The sequence below is a fragment of the Morus notabilis genome, unplaced genomic scaffold (genome assembly GCF_000414095.1).
Source record: "Morus notabilis unplaced genomic scaffold, ASM41409v2 Scaffold99, whole genome shotgun sequence".
NCBI lineage: Eukaryota > Viridiplantae > Streptophyta > Magnoliopsida > Rosales > Moraceae > Morus > Morus notabilis.
The window spans coordinates 685,936-707,909 of record NW_010362482.1 but is presented as its reverse complement, the minus strand read 5'-3'; the positions used below and the strand labels follow the sequence as shown (position 1 = coordinate 707,909).

The window sequence follows — 21,974 nt, the reverse complement described above, 5'->3', positions numbered from 1 at the left end:
TCTCTAAATACTTGAATTAATACTTTATATGATTAAAATTATTTAAATCTTCTAAAAAAGCAGCACTAATTTTTTTTAAAAAGAAAATTTATTTTGCAGCTCTAAAGAAGCACAAAAAAAAAAGGAAAACACACAATGTAATATCATGTTAAAACTTTTTGGTAGGCATATAATATACATATATCTATATATGTGTATGTATATATACACTAATATTGTACTTTTCTCTCAACATTGTACATAAATATACACACATATATATAAACTAATACTGCACCAAACAAAACTTCAGACTTCCAATACATTATAAAATTTTTCCCGCAGCAACGCGCGGGCACAAAACTAGTATATATCTATGGTCCCGTTCATTTCACCGATTCAAGTTTAGAATTTGAGTTTTGCTACAGTAAAAAGTGCTCAGAAACAGTCACATCTAACTTTTTTGCTACAGTAAAAAGTTATCATATAAAATCACATCTCAACTTAAATTATAAACTCGAATCAGCGAAGTGAACGAGTCCTATATATATCCCCAACTTAAATAATAATAAAAAAAACAACAAATATATATCAATGAGTTCCCCTTGGAGGACAAAAGCTACTACAAGAAACAACGATAAAGACGAATTTAACAAGATCATAAATGGACAATCTCTTGAGTAACCGTTTGCCATAGCCCATAAGTGGACGTTCTCTTGAGGACCCGTTTAGTTCACTGATTCGAGTTTTTAATTCGAGTTGAGATGTGATTTTATGTGAGAGCTTTTTACTGTAGCAAAAAAGTTAGATGTGATTGTTTGTGAGAGCTTTTTACTGTAACAAAACTCAAATTCTAAACTCAAATCAACAAAATGAACGGGACCTGAATAACTGTCGGTTCTCTGCATTTGGTACACGAATGTCTGGACCGGGACACACACACGGATGGAGTTTGGCCGTGTTGTTGTCGTTTTCTGTTTTGCAAGCTTAATATTGATGTTGACAGTGAAAAAAAATAAAGAACCATTTCAGAAGTGTTAACAGTAAAAGAAAAGTATAGTACAGTACCTGTTTACTCTGAGGTTCAAACCACTCCAGTTTTTGGTTCAAATAATGTTCTCTCATCAAAATTTAAAGTTAAAACGTTTTGTTACATTGTTTTCTCTCATAAAATTTAAATTATGGTTCAAATCATTTGATTTGAACCCTCCAACCAAACAAGAACTATAGTTTTTCGGAAAGCTGCTGCCATGTGAAAATAATTTACTCTCGACTTTCTACCATTGCAAACAAGAAAGCCTTGAACAATGAAGAGGCGATCTAAAGCTACCTTTTTCCTTTTTGTTGACTGTACTGATTTTGAAAGATACATGAAGACAGTATAAATAGGAAAAACAAAAAATTATATGGTCACAGAAAGGGTTCCGAGAGCTCCATTTCATTTGAACTATGTTGTTGTGCGTCAGGTCGGTTGACGCCTACAAAGTCCATGCCAAGCCATTGCCAAGGCCAGCATACATATCTAGGCCGATTTCCGCCTCTCGAGTCTTCGCGATTTTCGAACACTTCAAGTTGACGGGTAAGCTCCTCAACTCTATCCCTGAGCCTCGACGCCCTAGAGTCTGCCAACCTTAACGATTTCTCAGCTGCATCTCTAGCTGCCATGGCTGCTGCAGCTGTCTCTTCTTTGAATTTGAGCTTCTTCTCTGACTCCAGCACGGCTCCCTTTGCCTCCTCAAGTTCCTGCTTAAGTGCTGCCAACTGCAAAATTTTGACCACGGTTAAAGATTCAGACCTCAACCAGAATAATTTAACATGTTAAAACAACCAAGAAGGTGGATCATAGCATAAAGGATGAAAATCCATTATTTTCTGTACGGTGAAACCCATATTTATATTAAATGAAAAGGAAAAAATGAGGACAATATCATGTTAAAAATTCCAGTCTGCCGTAGATTTATGCGTGGATTAGTTGCATATAGCAATAAATGTCCGCATGGATGATTTGGAACAGCTAAAGATGGAGGTCGTTCAATGTATCCTGAGCAAAAGCATTGACTAGGTCTATAGCAATAAATTTTCAACTTTACTTATCCTTTGTTCATTATACAAACGAAATCAGGCTAGGCCTATATGCTGTACGCCAGTTATATCTTAGTATATTAACTTTACCCACACTACGGCCTTTACCTCTTCAAACCTCACCCAAAGCTAATAATTATACTTTCCACATACATATCCTATTTCTAGAAGCTCCCAAGAATGTCGGAGATATTCAACCTTAGTCAGGTGTTATTCTATTTTACTTGATCCGTGCGCTGTTTTTCTTTGGTTCTCTCTACACCATTACCATCTTGCTAATAGATGGTTATTTCCAAGGGACCATATATTTCAGTGGGACATTTATGAAGTCATTTTTCTCAGAAGTTCAACTCTTAAGAGTAACATCTTCAAGAAACTGTTTTAATGTTCACAACATGAAGAAAGTATAATAAACAACTATTAAGTAAGCAACAAGAAATCCGGTGTCTTGACAATAGAATCACTGTTCGCCATGACCAAGTACAGTTAACACTACCAATTAACAAGCATACCTGTGCAATGAATTCTTGTTCGACAGCGCTGCCTGCGGCTGCTTCTTGCTCTGCTGCTACTTTCCATCTTGTAATCTCTTCTTCAGCAGCAGCAATGTCCATCATTAGTCCTTCAACCTGGCAGATACACAGGTCAACTGATAATCCCAGAAAAGGAAAAAAAAAATCTAAGGCTGCATGAAAAGTATCGTTGTCTTTTTGGACTACTTCCTAAAATTTCACCTTCCAAATCATTTAGCCATAAATTATAATTGTATAAAAAAAATAATACTAAATTTGAACTATCAATAAAAAATATATATGACATACACTTTCGTTTGCCACTCTCTCCTTCTCTTTAAGTTCCTCAATCTGATGCAGTCGGTGGTCAAGCTCCTTTTTTTGAGCCTCTACGTGCTCTTTGAGTAAACTGGACTCTGTCCTTTATACAGAAAGAAGTATCCGAAACAATAGAAAAGAAGTACCACGTCAGAGTTACCTAGAAAAGGCAAATGCACATAACTAGAAGGAAAAAAAAAAAAAAACGTTCTGTAAGAAAAAGATGCACAGGTAGACATCAATACATAACAGCAGCACAAAACAATAGAGTACCTTAATTCCTCCACAGAATGCTGAAGCTCAATAATCTCAAGTTGAGAAGTCTTAACGATATTCTCCAAAGCGCCAGCCTGCGTGCAACATATTAATATCTCAGCAGAGACAAACTTGGGTTTGAAACAGAAACCAAAGTTGAAATAATACTCAATTGACGCCAACACCATTCAATACTTACCAAAGTGTATATTTCGTCCCCCTCTGCCTCTAGTGCGTCAACGCCATCACTAGAATTCAGAACCCTCCTATCCCCTATAAGCTTACCAAATTTGAAATCAATACCAGCTTCTCTTAAACCATTTTCTGCAACCTTGAACAAGTCACTCGTTTTGGAAGCTGGATTTGATGTAATCTTCCTTGACAAAGCGCTCCTAAGTAAAGATCCAATATGTTCTTTTTCCTTATTTAACCGAGAAACCGTTTCATCTAAACTCTTTATTTCACGATTCTTTTCCTCGAACAAATCCCTTGTCTTTTCAATTACAATCCTGGTCAATTCATAAATGGATTCCATCCCAGCTAAAGATGCACGTATGTTTTCCTCCAAGTCTGTTTCTTGTGGGAGAAACAAGGACTCAGAGAACTCGGACTGATCCGCATTACTGGCATCAACTATCTTGATAATATCATAAACCTGGTCATGAATTCTCGAAACCAAATTCACCTGATCAAACAACAATGGCTTCTGTGCTTCCATTTTCGACTCCATTTTTGCAAACTTATCATCATACTTACTGACCAACTGCCTCAACTCAAGAGCTTCACTTTCCACCTTGGCTAACTTCTCGGACATCTCTCTCTCAATCTCAGACAGCCTTCCATCCTTTTCAGCAATCATCTTCTCCAAATTCTCAACAGCAGAAACTTTCTCCGCAACCTCTTCTCTCAATCCACCAATGGTGGCTTCAAGCTGAGACACTTCAATGGCAATCTCATAATTCCTCTGCTCCATCTGCTCTCTCGTCTCATTCCTAGACTTGGTCGTTGCATCAATCTGTCTGAGGAGTTCTTCCACAGTCTCATTCGTCCTCTTAATGACGCCATAGGCGACCGCTGCCAATCCCGAGTACTTCTGCGACCGAGGCAAACCACCAGCCCCAAAATTCTTGAAAGCACTGACTTTACCAGAAATCTTCTCGATTCCCGTCACAAGCATGTGCGTCGAATTCCCAATTTCCGATCTCAAACCATCCCTCTCCTTCACCACCTCGTCCAATTGCCTCGCGATCTCACTAACCTGCTTCAAGCCCTCATCTTTCGCCCGATTAACCTCAGCCAATTCCGCCCTAACCTTCTCGTAATTCCCCGAGATTTCCTCCTTCTCGCGCAGAGCTTCATCTCTCTGCTTCCCGACCTCGTCCCGCTTCCTGAGCGCCTCATGCGTAAGAGCCTTCAAGCGGTTAAACCGGACATCCAACTCCGCCTTCGATTCCTCCGTCGCCGCACGAGCCTGCCGCTCGCGATCGAGCTCCGCCAGGACCTCCCGGAACCTCTCCGGCGAGATTTCATCCGCCGACGGACTCTTGATCAGAATCGGCACCGGATCGTCGCCCTCCACATCGCTCAACACCGCATCGGCGTCTTCATTACCAGCACCCGCCATTTTTGCACAACACCGAGCAATTTCGCTATCGCCGGTTCATCAATCAAACTCCAATTTTCGACTTTGATCGCTGATTCTTGTACAATAATCAATCGTATTGATTTCTCTTAATTAAAATCTCAAAAAACCATGGAATCGCTAAATTCTGATTGGTAAGCAAGGATTTTTCGCTTCTGAAGTATCGAATTTAAGTTAATTAGTGATTAAATTTCTCACTTTTGGAGATTAATCTGAGAAAAGTTCGTACCTAAACGGAAAGGAAGAAGAAGATGAAGAAGACGGCGGAGTGACGGTGCGTAGCAGAAGCAACAACAATACGATAGCTACCAGCAACCAGTCTCCGTTTCGCTGTTGTTTTCTTTTCTTTATTAAGAAAAATTAAAAAGAAAATAACTATTTAAGAAATTAAAAAAATATATTTAAATATGATAATTCGGTGCACCGTTGATGAAAACGCTAGCGTCGTTGCGATTATGCCACGTGGCGAAAGAGTAGTAGAGGAAGACGGGGATTGAAGGTTCGGTTTTTCCCAGAGGATCTTGATCAAATGTTTTTGGAGGCCGGACACGACGGAGTATAGACTTTTTTCTATTTTTTATTTCCTTTTTTCCCCCCTCATAAAAGCCGGACAAAATATAGAGAGATGCAAAATACGGACACTCTTTTTCTTCTCTGTTTTTTTCACCCCCAAATTAAGTAGAATATTATGATTATCGTTAGAGTAAAAATACGAGACATTTTTTTAGTATGTTAATATATTGGTGCGTCAGATTTTTTATATATTAAATTTATATAAAATTATGTATAAATTAAAAAATATATAGATTTAACGGTTAGAAAAATTTAACTTATTAATACCTCAAGTATATTAGAGAATCTGCTAAAAAATATTGTGTTTAGTTTGTATTACGGTTATTCATGGGTTGAGTTGGTGCATGGTAGGACTTTTTCTTTTCCCGCCTCAAATGGTGTGGGTTGCACATATTTAGCCCCAACGATGTTAGAAAATTTTCACAACCCAATGATGTTTGGGTTGGGTTGGGACGGTGCAAGGTGGGTTGGGTGGTCGTTTTCAACATTCAAAAAATTAAAGACTAAAAGTTCAATCCAATATTTAAAGCTCATCATCAAATAGAAATAATAACTCTAGCATTCAAACAGATAGAAATTCAAAGTTCAATCAAACATCAAACATGAAACAAAGTAGTCCATCCAACATCAAACATAAATTAGTCTATACTCATAAATTAGTCTTAACATAAAACAAACATAGAGGCTTAATTCAAACATGAAAAAACTAGAGAGTATAAATGAGTTGCCTACCTAGGGTTAGATATTAGAGGAGGTAAGTTAGAGCGAGGGTTAAGTTGGGGTGTGCTGGCTATTATAAGCCCAACCCACACCCCGCCCAAAAACTTCGGGTCAGACATTGAATGGGCCGAAAAAAAAAATTTAATACTAGAAATTACATTTTTCGAGTGGGGTTGGGATGTGGTGGGTTGGGCTTGCGGATTTTACGGGTTTATGAACAGCCCTAATTTGTGTTAGTTTTTTTCATCCTTTCACCAAATAAAATATAAAAGTTTTGAATTATAATTCCTCTTAAATTATACTCCTTATAACACTTTACTCATTGATCTTTAAGACATAACATATGTTCCCCCTTATTAATGAAAATGTTAACAAAAAATCTTACTTTGTTAGGTTTTAACTAAATTGACATTTAATTTACTATTTTGAGGATATTTTAGAATTCTATGATTTAAAATTTAATTTGAATATAAACTAATTTTTAATTAAAAAAACTTCTTTATTTTTTTTTATTCTACAAAAAAAAGAGATTTATAAAATTTTAACTTACATTTAATTAATTGAATGTAATATTGGATGTATCATAATTAAAATTAGTTTTATATTCAAACTAAATTTTAAATCATAGAGTTACTAAAACACTCTTAAAATAACAAATTAAATGTCAATTTCTGTTAAAAAAAAAAACCTAATAAAGGAGTTTTTTTATTAACATTTCATTATTTAAAGAGAACGGATATTACTTTCAAAGATTGAAAGACAAAGTGTCATAATTTAGGTGGAGTTTTTGTAATTACTCCTAATAATTTTTATGCTGACAAATCATATTTGCATATTGTATATAAATATTGATTTCTTTCTCAATCCAGTAAGTATAGTGGATCACAATTTGCAATGGGCTTAGAAACTGTTAGCCGCGTATGCAAATTATAAAGAAAAATACATAAATAACACTCAAAAAATATTAACTTTACATTTATGTCACTTAAATATTTATTAGAAAAATATTCTGATAAGATATTAAATATCCTACTAAATTTTTTTTTTCTCAATAAATAGGACATCTCCGACTCTAATCTTTAAAGAGTATTCTGGTATACTATTTTTGATATTCTACCATAATATTTTTTTTAATCAACAAAAATGATATAAATGTATAGCTTTTGATTTTGGTGTCCTACTACGTAAATTTCTCCCTTTAGTTTGAGATGAGCCCTGTTTGGAGAATGGGACTAGTTTATGATCCACATTTCAGTTTGAATTCCACACTTCACAGTTGCTTAAAAGGTGCTTAGTACGATGATTCAAGTCATTGTTTGAATTATGATTCGTAATTCGTTACAGTATTTTTTTCTCACAAAAAATACACATAAATTGAGAATAATTTTAAATTATAATTAAGCAAACGTCCACTTAATGATCATAGGGACTAATCCTCTGTCTACGACAGCTCTCCAGAAGCCATTGGCTTGGCTAAGGAAAAGAATCTTTGAAAGAAATTACGTGAAAAGCATGTTACAGAACTACACAATTTCCAATCTTAATAGAAAACTTGACCAATAACGTTGACCTTCAAACCAACCTTATCAAACTGAAAAAATAAAATTATATATATATATAAATACACACACCAAAAAGAGAGAAAAATATATGGGAAGTCAGAGACATTCGAATGATTGGCCGTTTTAATTGTTACAGAACTAAAATAAATAGCAAGTTGTAAATTAAAGTACGCATGAAAAAAAAAATCGTTGCTTTCACATTGAGTTTCCAATGGCTTTAGTTGCTGATTAAATAGGCAAAAGTGGATGATTGAGACGAATAGTGGCTGACTAATCTTTTGCCCGGAGCTTCCTTGCAGTTGCACTGAGAGATTACTTGCATAATTGTAACATTAATTTATTTTCTCTTTAACAAACATATAATATTAAGAGTTTCTCAAGACTTATGTGGGTTATTTTTTTACAACGAAATTTTAAAAAAATTTAAACTCGAGTTATAATTTTATTTAAGTTCATATTTTTTTTTATAAAATTTGAGTTTAAACTTAAATTTGAACTAGAGTTTGAGGATAAATTCGAGTTCAAATTTCCCCTTCAACTCGAGTTTATAAACTCGAACTCAAGTTAATGAACATTATTTTTTCTATTCTTAAAAATATCATAACTTTTTTGTTTTAATTCTGATTGAGATAATTTTTTTTTCTATGTATTCACAACAAAAAGACAAATAAAATCTTACCCATATACCCTATCAAAAATTTTCATCACTATTGAGTTTTTATTAAAATATTATATAAATACAAATTTAAATTTTGACCCACTTAAACACAAACTCAAAAAGATTATCAATTTAAATCATAATTTAAATATGCACATCTAAACACAAATTTAAATTATAATTTTAACTCAAATTATAACTCAAACTCAACTCCAGTTACCCTAGCTCAAAAATGTAAAAGAACAACCCATGGTCAATCAACGATACACCTTGCATGTTTTTATCTTTCTGATCAAGTCAGAAGCTTCTTTTAAACATTAATCTCAAGTGTCTTCAAGCATTTTACGCCATATAACTATCCTTATTTCAGAAAGTAAACGCTTACTTGAATGGTCGGCAACAAATATTTTGAACCGGTCTGTTTCCCAAGCCGCCCACATATTCGTCTTTGGTCTTTTTTTTCCACCATATATCTTTTCGCATATGGGAATTTCGTCCTCATTTCGATAACAAAGTTTCAGCAGTTATATGTATAGAGCTAGTTTTGTTACATACAAAAAGCTAGCTTTTCATAGAGTTTGTACTTAATCTTGAATCATGGGAAGTGGTTCTTCAAAGGGTTCGAGTGAAACTAGGCAATACTCTTCTTCATGGGATCATCAATACGGGTATAATTCTCAAACGACATATCCTCCACAGAACCCTCATCACACGCAACAACATCACTACGCACCTTCACCGTCGTTCGAGTACCGACCGCCGCAGACACCACAGCCACAGAGGAGGTTGGAGAGGAAGTACTCGAGAATATCTGATGATTACCGCTCATTAGATGAGGTAAATTAGGCCTTTATATATGTGGCTTTCATGTTTGTGTTTTTCTCTGCAAAAAAAATGGAGTTGGAGAATTAGAAGTTAATGACTATGTTACTATTGCCATCTAGCGTTGACTTCGCAATCTTGACTTAAAAGGGTGTTTCCTTTTTTTTTTTTTTTTTTTTTTTCTTCCCCGGTTTAAGATGAACAATTAGATATTAGTTGACATGGGAAAGAATTGCAGTGTTATATAACAGTCTGGATTTTTATATATTGCACGCAGGTTACTTCTGCTCTTTCACATGCTGGTCTTGAGTCTTCAAATCTAATTGTTGGTATTGATTTCACAAAGAGCAATGAGTGGACAGGTTTGGTCTTAATTTGATATTGGACTTACTTTAGTTTGTAGAAGAAAGTTCTTTTAGGATGAACTCTTTTTTTTTTTTTTTTAAATCAGGTTCGAGATCATTCAACCGGAGAAGCTTACACCACATAGGAAATGGCCAAAATCCATATGAACAAGCAATATCGATCATTGGGAAGACTTTGTCCACCTTTGATGACGACAACTTAATTCCTTGTTTTGGATTTGGAGATGGTAATTTCACAAAGAGAATTGTAGTTTGTGTTATCTAATATGAAATTAGTACTTGAATAATGATCGCGAAGATATATTGTGTAGCATCGACACACGATAAAGATGTGTTCAGCTTCTATCCAAATGAGAGATTCTGTAATGGATTTGAGGAAGTGCTGACAAGATACAGAGAATTGGCTCCCGACCTTCGCCTTGCAGGTAAGCTTGTACTTGTTAATTTACTAATTCTCCTAAAAACTTGAGCCATTAGGAAACACAGTCTTATGTTCCAACAGTTGATTTCTTAAGTTCAACCAGGTATCTTTACGTTAACTTTTTCTATTTGATATCTTAATTGTGGCAGGACCTACATCTTTCGCGCCTGTGATTGAGATGTCGATGACTATTGTTGAGCAGAGCGGTGGTCAATACCATGTTTTGTTGATTATTGCTGATGGACAGGTAAAACACCTTTTAGCATTTAAAAATTAAAGTAAATAAATCAATGAATAAATATAGTTGGGGTGATGAGTTGGAACTTAAGGCCTCAATGTTAGAAGTAGTCGTAGAATTACCGTCAGGCTATTGGCTTAGTCTACACCTTTTAAGTTTTAGCCTATATTCGGTTAGTGTTACAATGCACAGTTCCAATTAGAGATTGTCATACCCTATCGGGTTTGGCATGAGAATACTAAAAAAACATAAGAAATCTGTTTCTTGTACTATCAATGGAACAAGAATATCCAAAAAAAATTAGGATTTCTGCCTTACAAAGATTTTCTACTGCGTTAGGTAACGAGAAGTGTGGATACGAGAAATGGCTATCTCAGCCCACAAGAGCAGAATACAATTGATGCAATTGTCAAGGCAAGGTATACCATTCATAGATCTCTCAGTGCATTTGTAATTGCAGTAACTAAGAGTAAGGCAAATTCCTAACTTGTTCCACTTTGACAAACCTTTTTTTTTTTTTTCTCCCTTATTTGTTCATTATTTTACAGTGAGTACCCCTTGTCAATAATCGTAGTTGGTGTTGGAGATGGACCTTGGGACATGATGAGGGAATTTGATGACAATATCCCTTCACGAGCATTTGACAATTTTCAGGTAAGAAACATTTGCTGTCACTACCGAAAGTCGATGAAGTAGGAAACACTATAGATCAGATTATTTCTCACCATGAGGCTTATATGGGAAGCACCGCTTTTGATTGTGTATCTAGTTTGTGAACTTCACGGAGATTATGTCAAAGAATGTGGATCCAGGGAGAAAGCAAGCAGAATTTGCTCTATCGGCTTTGATGGAAATTCCATCTCAATACAAAGCCACCATAGAGCTTGGTCTATTGGGGTAACAACCGAATTCTGAATACTAAGTTTTTTTGCTTCTTTTTGCTCTTCTGCATCTAATCACATGAATGACAACTTCTATTTGTTTGTTCTCTTGATTCAGTCGACAGCGGGGAACTGCTCCGAACAGGGTTCCTCTTCCTCCACCAATTGCGGCTCCTAGCAATGGAAGGCACACTAGCCGCTCGAGCAGTTTCCAGAAAACCCGCTCTCCTTATTCTTCCTATGACGCAGGAGTCAGCACACAAAGTCCGCCTCATTATTCTTCCTATGATGCAGGAGTCAGTTCACAACCTCTTCCAAGTTCTTATGATAATAGGGTACTCAAATCTGTTCTTCAGGAAACTTGGATACTTGCTTTAGTTCGTTTTTCCCGCCCATGAATAAAAGAACGTATCAGTTCTGACAAATGTTACCTAACATTTTCTTGCCCCTTTTTGATGACCTTGTTCAGGTTTGCCCCATTTGCTTGACATACCCGAAAGACATGGCCTTTGGTTGCGGGCATCAGGTGAACCATTCTCTAGTTTGTCATTATGATCTTCAAGTTGCGGGACTTTATTCAGAAATTGTGATTATAATGCATTTATCTTCGTTTCTTTCTTCCCTCTCTTTCTGTTTGGCAGACATGTTTTGATTGTGGAGAAGTGCTCCAGCTATGCCCCATTTGCCGGAGCTCAATTGAAACCAGAATAAGGCTCTATTAGTCAGCTTTTCTGCACATCTCTGAGAGTTATTTATGCTCTCAATATACTCCCATCATGTGTGAGTTTTATCGTGGCACAAAGAGGCTCTGAAGATACAAATATGTTCTGAAATTTTGAGACAGTTAACTCAAAACCGGACCGCTATAGGATGTACAGGAGTGCTCAAGTCGAGTGTGATTGTTTGCGTATGAGCTCGATTCTTAGAAGTTTGTGTAAACTATTACTATGTGGCCATAGAGAGATTGGGATTGTCGTGGAAGTTTATCATGGATGATGACTTTGCTCGTAACAGATTGCAAGTCCGATTAAATTTCCTGGTCAGAGTTGAGGTTTTGTGAGTGTTGAAATATCCTCGAGCTTCCATTTGTTTGTGCAAGTTATTCTTGTTCTTAAGGTCTTCTGTTTCCGATTTTTGTACATGTGCAATTAGGGCGCGTAACATGATTTTTGTGACTGTAAAATGATGTGTTTTTGTAAATGATGATGCCATATATTATTGTAGGAAGCAAAACAATGCCATTTCTAAAACTATTTCTTTATTCACTTCTGTAGCAAATGTGTATAGGTGATCAAAGGTAATCACAGATGTTTAAGAAACTTGAACTTGAAGTACCGAATGATTATGTGAAGAGAATAATTTCCCTTGAAATATTAAATAGCAGCAGCCACACACACTGCAAAAATTACAAATGATAGCTGTATAACTCCTAGAAGAGAATCATTTTTTTTTTTTTTTTTGGTATTTCTAATTCCTGATTACGCCCCAGATAAAATCTGGACTGCCTACAAACTCTAGAAGTACATTCATACAGCTAGACAACAGGCCAATAAATGACAACAATAATTTCATTTTTTGTTTTTCTTAACCTAAGAAAAATAATGATTTACAAGGACAATGCAGGCATTTTCGACCTATGACAACAAACATATAACTCAAATACGCATGGCTATGTCATCTAGGTAAATAATCAGTAATGATATCCCCCGCGATGGTATGAATCTTGGTAATCAGACTCGGGGACCATAATACTGGATAGCAATGAGGTCTCCAGGCTTCTTCCTTCTGGCTCTTGAAGGAACTTATTGTCTTCTATGTATGACTGAATCTTAGCGATGACCGAGTTCAGTGTTGAATCTTTACGAGCTTTTAGAGCATTCAGAAAGTTTTCTGAGACGATGTTCAGAATCTTCCTAAACTGGGATTTGTACTTTTTGAAGAGAGCATATCCTGCCATCTGTTCATCACAAATTTTAAAGGGTCTCACAATATTGTTCCAGAGAATCTGAGGTTAATTTTTTTGGGTGCGTCTAGAACTCTTTCAAAATGATTTTGTTTTTTGTGTGAAAATGGAAATGAAAACGTTTTCAATCTCAGACATAAATCATTTTTAAAAATGCGTTTGATAATTTTATCTAGAGATTGTTTTCAATATAAAAAAACCCATTAATGTCTCTCTTTCTTTCTCTCTCTCTCTGCTCGAGAGAGGAGAAACAAAAACAAAAAATGAAAAACGACTAAAAGTCGTTTTTCATTTCTCTCTCATTTTTACACTAAACCAAAAAATCGTTTTCATTTCCGTTTTTGGTCTTTAATTGTGCCAAACACCGTTTTGGAATTCTTTTCATTTTTTTCTCAAAAAACGTGAAAAGCAAAAACAAGAACAATTCCAAACACGACATTTGTAATTGTTATTTTAGTCTTAGATAACTTACACGGAGGAATGCATTAAGTGCAACTGCAGTAAATCTATTAGCGGGGAGTGCATTTAAGAATCTTGCAATCCAAGCCCAACCTTCTTTCAAGCCATGCATGTTCTGAATACCGGCAATTTCCGTCTGCCAGAAGCAGTATGGGTTAGCTGTTTTGTCTTCATGAAAGAAGAAACGACTAGGAGGTATGACTCACAAGACCTACGTAATTAGAACTCCAAATAGTCATTTCACTGATTGAGCACAAGATCATATTGACGAACCTGAACCAGAGCTCCGTATAATTTCATGTAAGATTCTAACCGTTCCAAATATTCCTCAACATTCTCAATCTTTCCCTGATCTTCTCGAAATCCAATGGTTTTGTAATATGCCTCTTTTGATTCAAAGGCTGACTGCAGTAATAAGTAATGTTGCATAATTGATAACCGGCAAATTAGGGGAAAAAAATGCAATTCTTGTTAATGCAGTTTTCTTGACAGTTGACATGGCATAAAGTAGTACTCTGCAATGGCCAACCCACTATCGCAAACCAAGGAAAAAAAATGATAGGATGATGGTACACAAAGTTAAACAAAGACTTCAAATTTCAAGAAATGGGTCACCTGTGAGTATACTATGTGCTTTGGAACCGTATAAATACAAGCTCTATTTAGCTCAGCAAAAATAATATCCATCACATGTGGAACCTGACACATGTACCAAAGAAATCAGTATGAGCCTGGTGACAAGTATTATTTTCTAGGGGGAAGAGAAGGAAGAAACACAATATAACACACTTATGCTAGTCTATACTGATAGCTAAACAAAACCTCTTAAAATCCAGTAAAATAATCCCACCATATGCAATCTGAGCTATATAGCCAACATAAGAGTCGTCAGGATGTTGCCAAAAATATTTGACATATAAATGAAGAGGCTCTTGAAACAATCATTGTCATTATTTCTACTTTTCTTGCTATGACTATTTAGTTGTTACATGGCAATCAACTCACTCCATCCAGTGATTCTTCTCTCCTATTAAAGGATAATACTTTAAGCCTGTGAATGAATTGACTAATTATTCAGCTGGTCAGTTGCAAACTGACATGCGGCAGAGACAAAATGCAAGAGCCTCTGACAGAAAAATAGAAGGATGAAAATATCTCTTTTCGAACCGCTTATTTTTTGTCTACATTAGTTATTCCATACCTCCGAAGTGACAAGAACAATGACGTAACTGCATGCAAAAGAAGCACTACCAGGGTTTTCACAATAGGAGACAACCTGTGATGTCAAAAATCACATCGTTTCAGGATGTTAAACAAAGCAAAAAAAAACATACGCATAACTTACAAGTCAAAACAACTAATGTACCTTTCTAGCAAAGGCTGCAGTGCTGGCAGATTGAGGAAAAAGGGGATTCTTAAGAATCTTGACAAGTTCTGCTGCTTTTTGTCTGCAAATCATAGTAGTTATTTACCAAAGCTGAATTTCAAACGGTTTATATTTAGACCCAAATATAGGGGGAAATAAAAATAGCAGCAAACTCAAATGATATTGTGATAATTTTGTTTTGCTTCAAAAAATTGTTTTCCCAACCAAAAAAGAACTGAAAAGTGGTTCAACTTATTAAGATGATATCACAGGTAAGACGCAGCTACAGAAGAAATAGTAAAGGAAACAGAGTTCCTGAGTTCGGTAACTAATTGGAACTTGGAAAGTAAAGTTATATAAGCTAGACGGTCATCCAATCTCACCTGACAACATCCCTAGTCCCAGTAATCTGTCGTATTAACTTAGAAATGTTCCTTTCATGACGGATATATTCCTAAAACGAAATGGGACGATGTTAGAAGCTTGTAACATATAGAACTTTAAATGAACATTAAGGAATACCAGCAGATCTTCAACTATTATAACGAAGATGCAGCACAATAATATCCAGAATGACAGACACATCCAGATTTAGAGATAATTACCATGCCAACAGAATTTGAATTTAGTAAGTACCCATATAAGCCATTTATTTGTTAAAAAAAGAAAAAAAGAAAAAAGAACTTAACCAAGAAGCAAATGTACTTAAAAAAAATAATTAACGTCACATTTTAGAGAGTTGCAGACAAAAAAAAAAAAAAAAAAAAAAGGCTAAGAAAACACAAACCTTATTCAAATTCAATCCTAATGCCTTGTTTCCTTCATCTAATTCTGTCAACTTCTTCAATCTGTCTTGCTCCAACTTTAGAGCAGCTTCTGCAGCTTTTGTTATGTTACCTGCCATTATTGTCCCCTTTTGCATCAGATAACAGCAAAAATCTAGCAAGAAATGACTGGAGAACAGGATTGAACTAAGGAACGAGGAAAAGAAAATGGTGGCAGAGTGTCTGACAATAGAAATGTTGCACAAATCTAGCAAGTCTTCATGGTTAAAGTATATCAAGCATCATCGTTTTCAGAAGAAAAAAAGTAAGGGAACAAGAATAGACTGCTATTATAGATCGATGAAAGTTGCTTCTTTCACTTTGAGAGCAACAGTACCTGCTGATGCTGATTTCTTTTTGTCAAATTCAGACTCTGTTGTCTCAGCATTTAGAGATCCCAAACTGGCGTTCGTCTGGTTACCTGAAGCTTCCTTCTGAACCACTTTAGCTGCATCCCTCTTTGAGGCTTCAATTGCTTCCCTTTCTGCAGCTTCCTTTTCTGCTCTCATCTGAGCTTCCAAAGCAGCTCTTTTCGCTTCTTCAGCTCTGAGTTTTGCCTGCATGAGAAAATACTTTTATTTCTAACAGAAAATGATATAGTATCAGCAGGACAAATGATTTTTTTAGCAGCAGCATATGATTTTGAATTAAAGTATCAAAAGAACACAATTCAATAAGGAGACCTAATGAAAGTTCTTGTTCGGAGTTTTGGTTGAAACACAAATACAATTCCCAACAAGAAACAAAAGAGAGAAAAGGTTAATGGATGACCAGATCTTCACAAGCCAAGGTAATATACAAAATGCCTTTAAAATACGTAAAACAGATCTACTTTTAAGTGTAATAGGAACAGTGTCTTGCGAACATCTGGAAGCTCAAGAAAACAAACCTCAGCTTCAGCCTTTGCTTTTTCTTGACGAAGTTTTTCTTCTTGAAGAGCCTTTTCTTTTCTTTTTGCCCCTTCAATAATAGCTGCGTCGCTTCTTATTTTCCTTTCTTCTATCTGGGATTTGAGTTCATGATCCCGTTGGATAGCAGTCAAGTGATTATCAAGTGCTTCTGCTCTACAGGTGATTGCACAAAAATTGTAAAGCAGAAAATTCAAAAAATGATTGCAATAAAAATTGGTTTCACCAGTAAAAGGTAGATACAAAAAACATGAAGGATCCAGAAAGATAACAGAAATTGTTTAGCACACCTATCTCTGACACAATATTGTAAAGAAATGGAATAAGAGCAACACACAATCTTACATTTTCCGCTGATACTGAGTATCGAGTTTTCTATCCGTTTCCCGCCTTGCTTCTCTATACTTCTCAACCCAAAGAAGTGCAGAAGCAGACTTTTTATTTCCACTCATCATATCTGTTTCCAGTGCAGAAATTTTATTCCTAATTTCCTCCTGCGTATGAAGCCAATTGACATGTTTTTCATGGTAAACCAAAAGGCAAATATTCACAGACACGCGCATGGAATTGCGGAGGCTTCAGTACGGTCAATAACCTCACATTAATAGAAGTTTAACTGTTAGTTTACCAATCCATCCCAAAAGCTTAAGCTATTAGGAGGTGAGCCAACAATAATTTTATACTTTAACACTCCCCCTCACGTGTGGGCTGGACAATAAGCAATCGTATGGATAAATTAATTAGAAAGCCCAACATGTGAATATTTAAACCCGAGATATATTAAATACCCAACACATGATGACAATTTAAATGAGGATAAAGAGTGCAATTACGGGGGTTTGAACTCAGGAACTCCCTCTCTGATGCCATGTTAGTTTACCAATCCATCCCAAAAACTTAAGCTATTGGGAAGTGGGCCAACAATAGTTTTATACTTTAACACTAACATATCTTAAGTTTTCATGATGCTACTATTTGTATGCTCCAAATTTCTCAGTACTATGATAGTGTGATACATCAACTCTATAAAAAGCGGAAAACACCACCACCATATATAAGCCATACACACCTTGACTCCCAGGTGATGTTCTAATGTTAGCTCAAACAGAGCTCCTTCCACTATTCCCAATTCCTCCATCAAGTAAGGTTGAACTTCAAGAGCAGACTCATCCTCAGACTCATCCTCATCACTAAAGACATACACCAAAATCAAACACCATACCACAAAACATCTACAGCAACCAGAGTTTCCAACAAGCAATGCAATGCAATGCAATGATAAAGGATTGTAGAAACACCATTAATATCTTTGCCAATATCAAGCAACACAAAGGTTTCATCTCAAACAAGAATACCTGAGGTAAAGTTCATCACAAGTAAACCGCTTAACCCCAGCAGAATATTGATCATGAATCTCCTCATCTTCGCTCTCAATCTCGCCCACCTCATCCTCGAAAATACGCATAACAAAAGGCCTAGAACTTCTCTTCGAGCCCTTCCCATTAACAAAACCCCTGTATACATAACAAATCCCGCCATGGGAAAAGCTCAGAATAAGGGGGGGGGGGGAACCCCTAAAATTTGACAAAATCAAACATACAATTACCGTGATTGGGATTTAGTAAACGGCACTGGAACTTTGGAAGACGCACTAAGCTTGGATTCCAAGGCATCGAGCTCCGACAAAAGAGCATCAGAGCTCCAATCTGGGTCGGGATCAGCTGCAATTCCATCACTGATTTGGGGACAACGAAGTTCCAATTTAACAGCTCCCCTAAACACAAATTAATCACACTTAATAAACTTAATTAACGTGGTTTTCGGTAAATTTCAATTGAGCACAAAAGTTTAAGCGAACAAATGAATATATGAATTAGAAGATTTCTGAAGAATTACTACTTACATTGCCGAAAAGCTTCGATTTTGAAGCTTCGGGTTCTGAATTTTTGCTTGGTTTTAGAACAATGTACGTACAGTACGTCTTCTAAACCCTAAACAGAAACTTTGAAAAGCTCAAACCTTTTCTGCTTCTGTGGTTCTTGCGTCTTCGTCGTTCTCTGTCACTGCTGTCGTTGTTCTGCACACGACATGCGAAATCGCCGATTCAGCGCATAGTATGAAAAGTTTAGAATAATTTATCCTTCTGGTATTTTGACGTAACATCCCTTGGTCGTTTGGAGAATACTTTAAAAAAAAAAAAAAAAAAAAAAAAAAAGAAAAGAAAAGAAATACCTTTTCTTTGTTTTGAAAAAAAAAAAAAAAATCTTTGATGGGAAATAATACCGAAAGCCATTTATGTGCGGGAAAATGTCTAAACATTTCCTCTAAATTACTGAACTCTAAAATGTGTAAACATTTATGGAGAAATTTTGATGAAAGAGACAAGAAGAAAATAGAAATCAGGGATCTAGACCATTTTTTTTTTCATAATAAAAGACTATTGACGTGTATCTTATGTGTTAAAAAATGGACCACATTTTAATTTATGTGTACATTTTAATTGTTTCTCTCTCAAAACTGAACAGACCCTCACCCCGATTGACCCCTTTTTTTTTTTTTTCCTTACATTCCTTCCTTGCCTAGACCCTCTTTCCTCTCTCTCTCTCCTTTGGTTCTCACCGACCACCCCAACGCTGACCGACCTTCCCCAAACGCCGACCGATCCTCACGAACACCGACCGACCGACCCTCCAAAACTCTGACCCAACCCTCTCGAACACCGACCGACCAACCCCAACGCCGACCGACCATTTCCACCCCAACGCCGACAGACCAAGAACCGACCACCAGACCAAGAACCGACCACCAGACTAAGAACAGACCAAGAACCGACCACCAGACCAAGAACATACCAAGAACTGACCACCAGACTAAGAACAGACCAAGAATAAACCACCCGACCAAGAACAAACTAAGAACCGACCACCAAACCAAGAACAGACCAAGAACCGACCGACCAGACCAAGAACAGACCAATAACAAACTCTAATAAAACATTAAAAACATACATTTTTACATATATTTTGATTTTTTGGGTACGAATAACCATTATAATTTATAAAAGAGAAAAAAATTTGGTAAAAAAAGAAAAAATAAAGAACAGACCAAAACGACAACACTTGATCAAGAATAGACAATGATGTTTTTTTTTTTTTTTGAAAGCTTCGAACTAGTGTCGAAGATTGGAGAGACATTTAATTTATAAAAGAGAAAAAAAATTGGTAAAAAAAGAAAAAATCAAGAACAGACTAAGAACCGACAACACTTAACCAATAATAGACAATGATGTTTTTTTTTTTTGGAAAGCTTCGACCTAGTCTCGAAGATTTTAGAGACATTTAATTTATAAAAGAGAAAAAAAATTTGGTAAAAAAAGAAAAAATCAAGAACAAACCAAGAACCGACAACACTTAACCAAGAATAGATAGTGATGTTTTTTTTTTTTTGAAAGCTTCAAACTAGTCCCGAAGATTGGAGAGACATTTAATTTATAAAAGAGAAAAAAAATTTCATAAAAAAAGAAAAAACCAAGAACAAACCAAAAATCGACAATACTTGATCAATAATAGACATTGATGTTTTTTTTTTTTTTAGAAAGCTTCGAACTAGTCCTGAAGATTAGAGAGACATTTAATTTATAAAAGATAAAAAAAATTGGTAAAATATTAAAAAATCAAGAATAGACTAAGAACATAGAACAGACCAAGAACCGACAACACTTGACCAAGAATAAACAATGATGTTTTTTTTTTTTAGAAAGCTTCGAACTAGTCTCGAAGATTTTAGAGACATTTAATTTATAAAAGAGAAAAAAAATTTGGTAAAAAAAGAAAAAATCAAGAACAGATCAAGAACCGACAACACTTGACCAAGAATAGAGAGTGATATTTTTTTTGGGAAAACTTCGAACTAGTCCCGAAGATTGGAGAGACATTTAATTTATAAAAGAGAAAAAAAATTGGTAAAAAAAGAAAAAACCAAGAACAAATCAATAACCGACAACACTTGACTAAGAATAAACAGTGATGTTTTTTTTTTTTGGAAAGCTTCGAACTAGTCCCGAAGATTGGAGAGACATTTAATTTATAAAAGAGAAAAAAATCGGTAAAATATTAAAAAACTAAGAACAGACTAAGAATAGACCAAGAACAGACCAAGAACCGATAACACTTGACCAAGAATAGACAATGATATTTTTTTTTGGAAAGCTTCGAACTAATCTCGAAGATTTTAGAGACATTTAATTTATAAAAGAGAAAAAAAATTTGGTAAAAAAAGAAAAAAATCAAGAACAGACCAAGAACATACAAAAAACTGACAACACTTGACCAAGAATAGACAGTGATATTTTTTTTTTTGGAAAGCTTCGAACTAGTCTGAAGATTGGAGAGACATTTAATTTATAAAAGAGAAAAAAATTGGGAAAATATTAAAAAACTAAGAACAGACCAATAACCGACAACACTTGACCAAGAATAGACAATGATGTTGTTTTTTTTTTTTTTGAAAGCTTCGAACTAGTCTCGAAGATTGAAGAGATATTTAATTTATTAAAGAGAAAAAAAATTGGTAAAAAATGAAAAAACTAAGAACATCTTGGTCTGTTATTGGTTTTTTCTCTTTTTACCAATATTTTTTTTCTCTTTTATACATTACAATGGTTATTAATACCCAAAAAATTAAAAAATATGTAAAAATGTATGTTTTTAATGTTTTATTAGAATTTGTTATTGGTCTGTTATTGTTCTGGTGGTCGGTTCTTGGTCTGTTCTTAGTCTGTTATTGGTCTGTTCGGTCGGTTATTGGTCTGGTCGGTCGGTACTTGGTCTGTTCTTGGTCTGGTCGGTCGGTTATTGATGACGTGGAATAGCTTATGTGAAAGTTGGCCTATTTACTCAATTTTTTTTTTTTGTGGTTTATTTACTTAAAAACACTTTTTACTTAGTCTATTTATACAAAGGGCCCACATTTATGTGCGGGAAAATGTCTAAACATTTCATCTTTGATGGGAAATCTTTAGCTTTAGTCCTTAGGGGCATAGCGACGTGTCATCAGCTGGCTCGTATTGATCTGGACAGAACATTTAAGAGATGTTTGGTTCATGGATTAAAATTATAAGATTAGAATAATTTTTAATTTACGTGTATTTTTTTGTGAGAGAAAACACTGTAGCGAACCATAAATCATGATTCCAATCGGGGTATGAATCCCCCAACCAAACAACCCTTTAAGCAGGCTAGGATCAAGCTAACAGTGATGAGCTTCAGACTAACCCTTTAATCAGCTTAAACTTACTGCTTTATCCGTTCACTTTTTTAAAGATTTAGATTAAGGCCTTGTTCTTTTATAATAAAATTTTAAAAAAATTTAAATTTAAGTTATAATTTTATTTAATTTCATGTTCGTTTGTAAAACTGTTTAGTTTA

At 35.3% G+C, this 21,974-nt stretch overlaps 3 protein-coding genes across 4 annotated transcripts; 1 reads left to right on the top strand and 2 right to left on the bottom strand.

Moving 5' to 3' along the window:
* Positions 1–1,142: 1,142 nt before the first annotated feature.
* On the bottom strand, positions 1,143–5,098 carry LOC21410269 (paramyosin). Of its 2 annotated transcripts, none has more exons than XM_010102047.2 (6): positions 5,018–5,098; positions 3,346–4,840; positions 3,165–3,241; positions 2,883–2,994; positions 2,574–2,690; positions 1,143–1,740 (listed from the first exon to the last, which is right to left on the bottom strand). In XM_010102047.2, exons 2-6 carry the CDS (start codon positions 4,768–4,770, stop codon positions 1,390–1,392), a joined length of 2,082 nt encoding a protein of 693 aa, XP_010100349.1. In that variant the 5' UTR covers positions 4,771–4,840; positions 5,018–5,098; the 3' UTR covers positions 1,143–1,389. The 2 variants fall into 2 exon arrangements, with proteins under 2 accessions (XP_010100349.1, XP_024023882.1); XM_024168114.1 differs by having other exon boundaries at positions 3,346–4,846; positions 5,018–5,059.
* Positions 5,099–8,750: 3,652 nt separating this feature from the next.
* On the top strand, positions 8,751–12,297 carry LOC21410268 (E3 ubiquitin-protein ligase RGLG5). The gene is made up of 11 exons (XM_010102046.2): positions 8,751–9,138; positions 9,401–9,485; positions 9,575–9,715; positions 9,800–9,913; positions 10,059–10,156; positions 10,487–10,566; positions 10,696–10,801; positions 10,917–11,044; positions 11,147–11,363; positions 11,498–11,554; positions 11,670–12,297. Exons 1-11 carry the CDS (start codon positions 8,899–8,901, stop codon positions 11,748–11,750), a joined length of 1,347 nt encoding a protein of 448 aa, XP_010100348.1. The 5' UTR covers positions 8,751–8,898; the 3' UTR covers positions 11,751–12,297.
* Positions 12,298–12,359: 62 nt separating this feature from the next.
* LOC21410267 (protein GLE1) lies at positions 12,360–18,643 on the bottom strand. Its single transcript, XM_024168115.1, has 15 exons — positions 18,452–18,643; positions 18,155–18,322; positions 17,904–18,062; positions 17,618–17,738; positions 16,894–17,042; positions 16,530–16,704; positions 15,978–16,197; positions 15,604–15,713; positions 15,200–15,270; positions 14,817–14,898; positions 14,652–14,726; positions 14,066–14,149; positions 13,724–13,855; positions 13,464–13,586; positions 12,360–12,985 (listed from the first exon to the last, which is right to left on the bottom strand). Coding segments are annotated over exons 1-15 (1,938 nt in total). The 5' UTR covers positions 18,454–18,643; the 3' UTR covers positions 12,360–12,718.
* Positions 18,644–21,974: the final 3,331 nt, after the last annotated feature.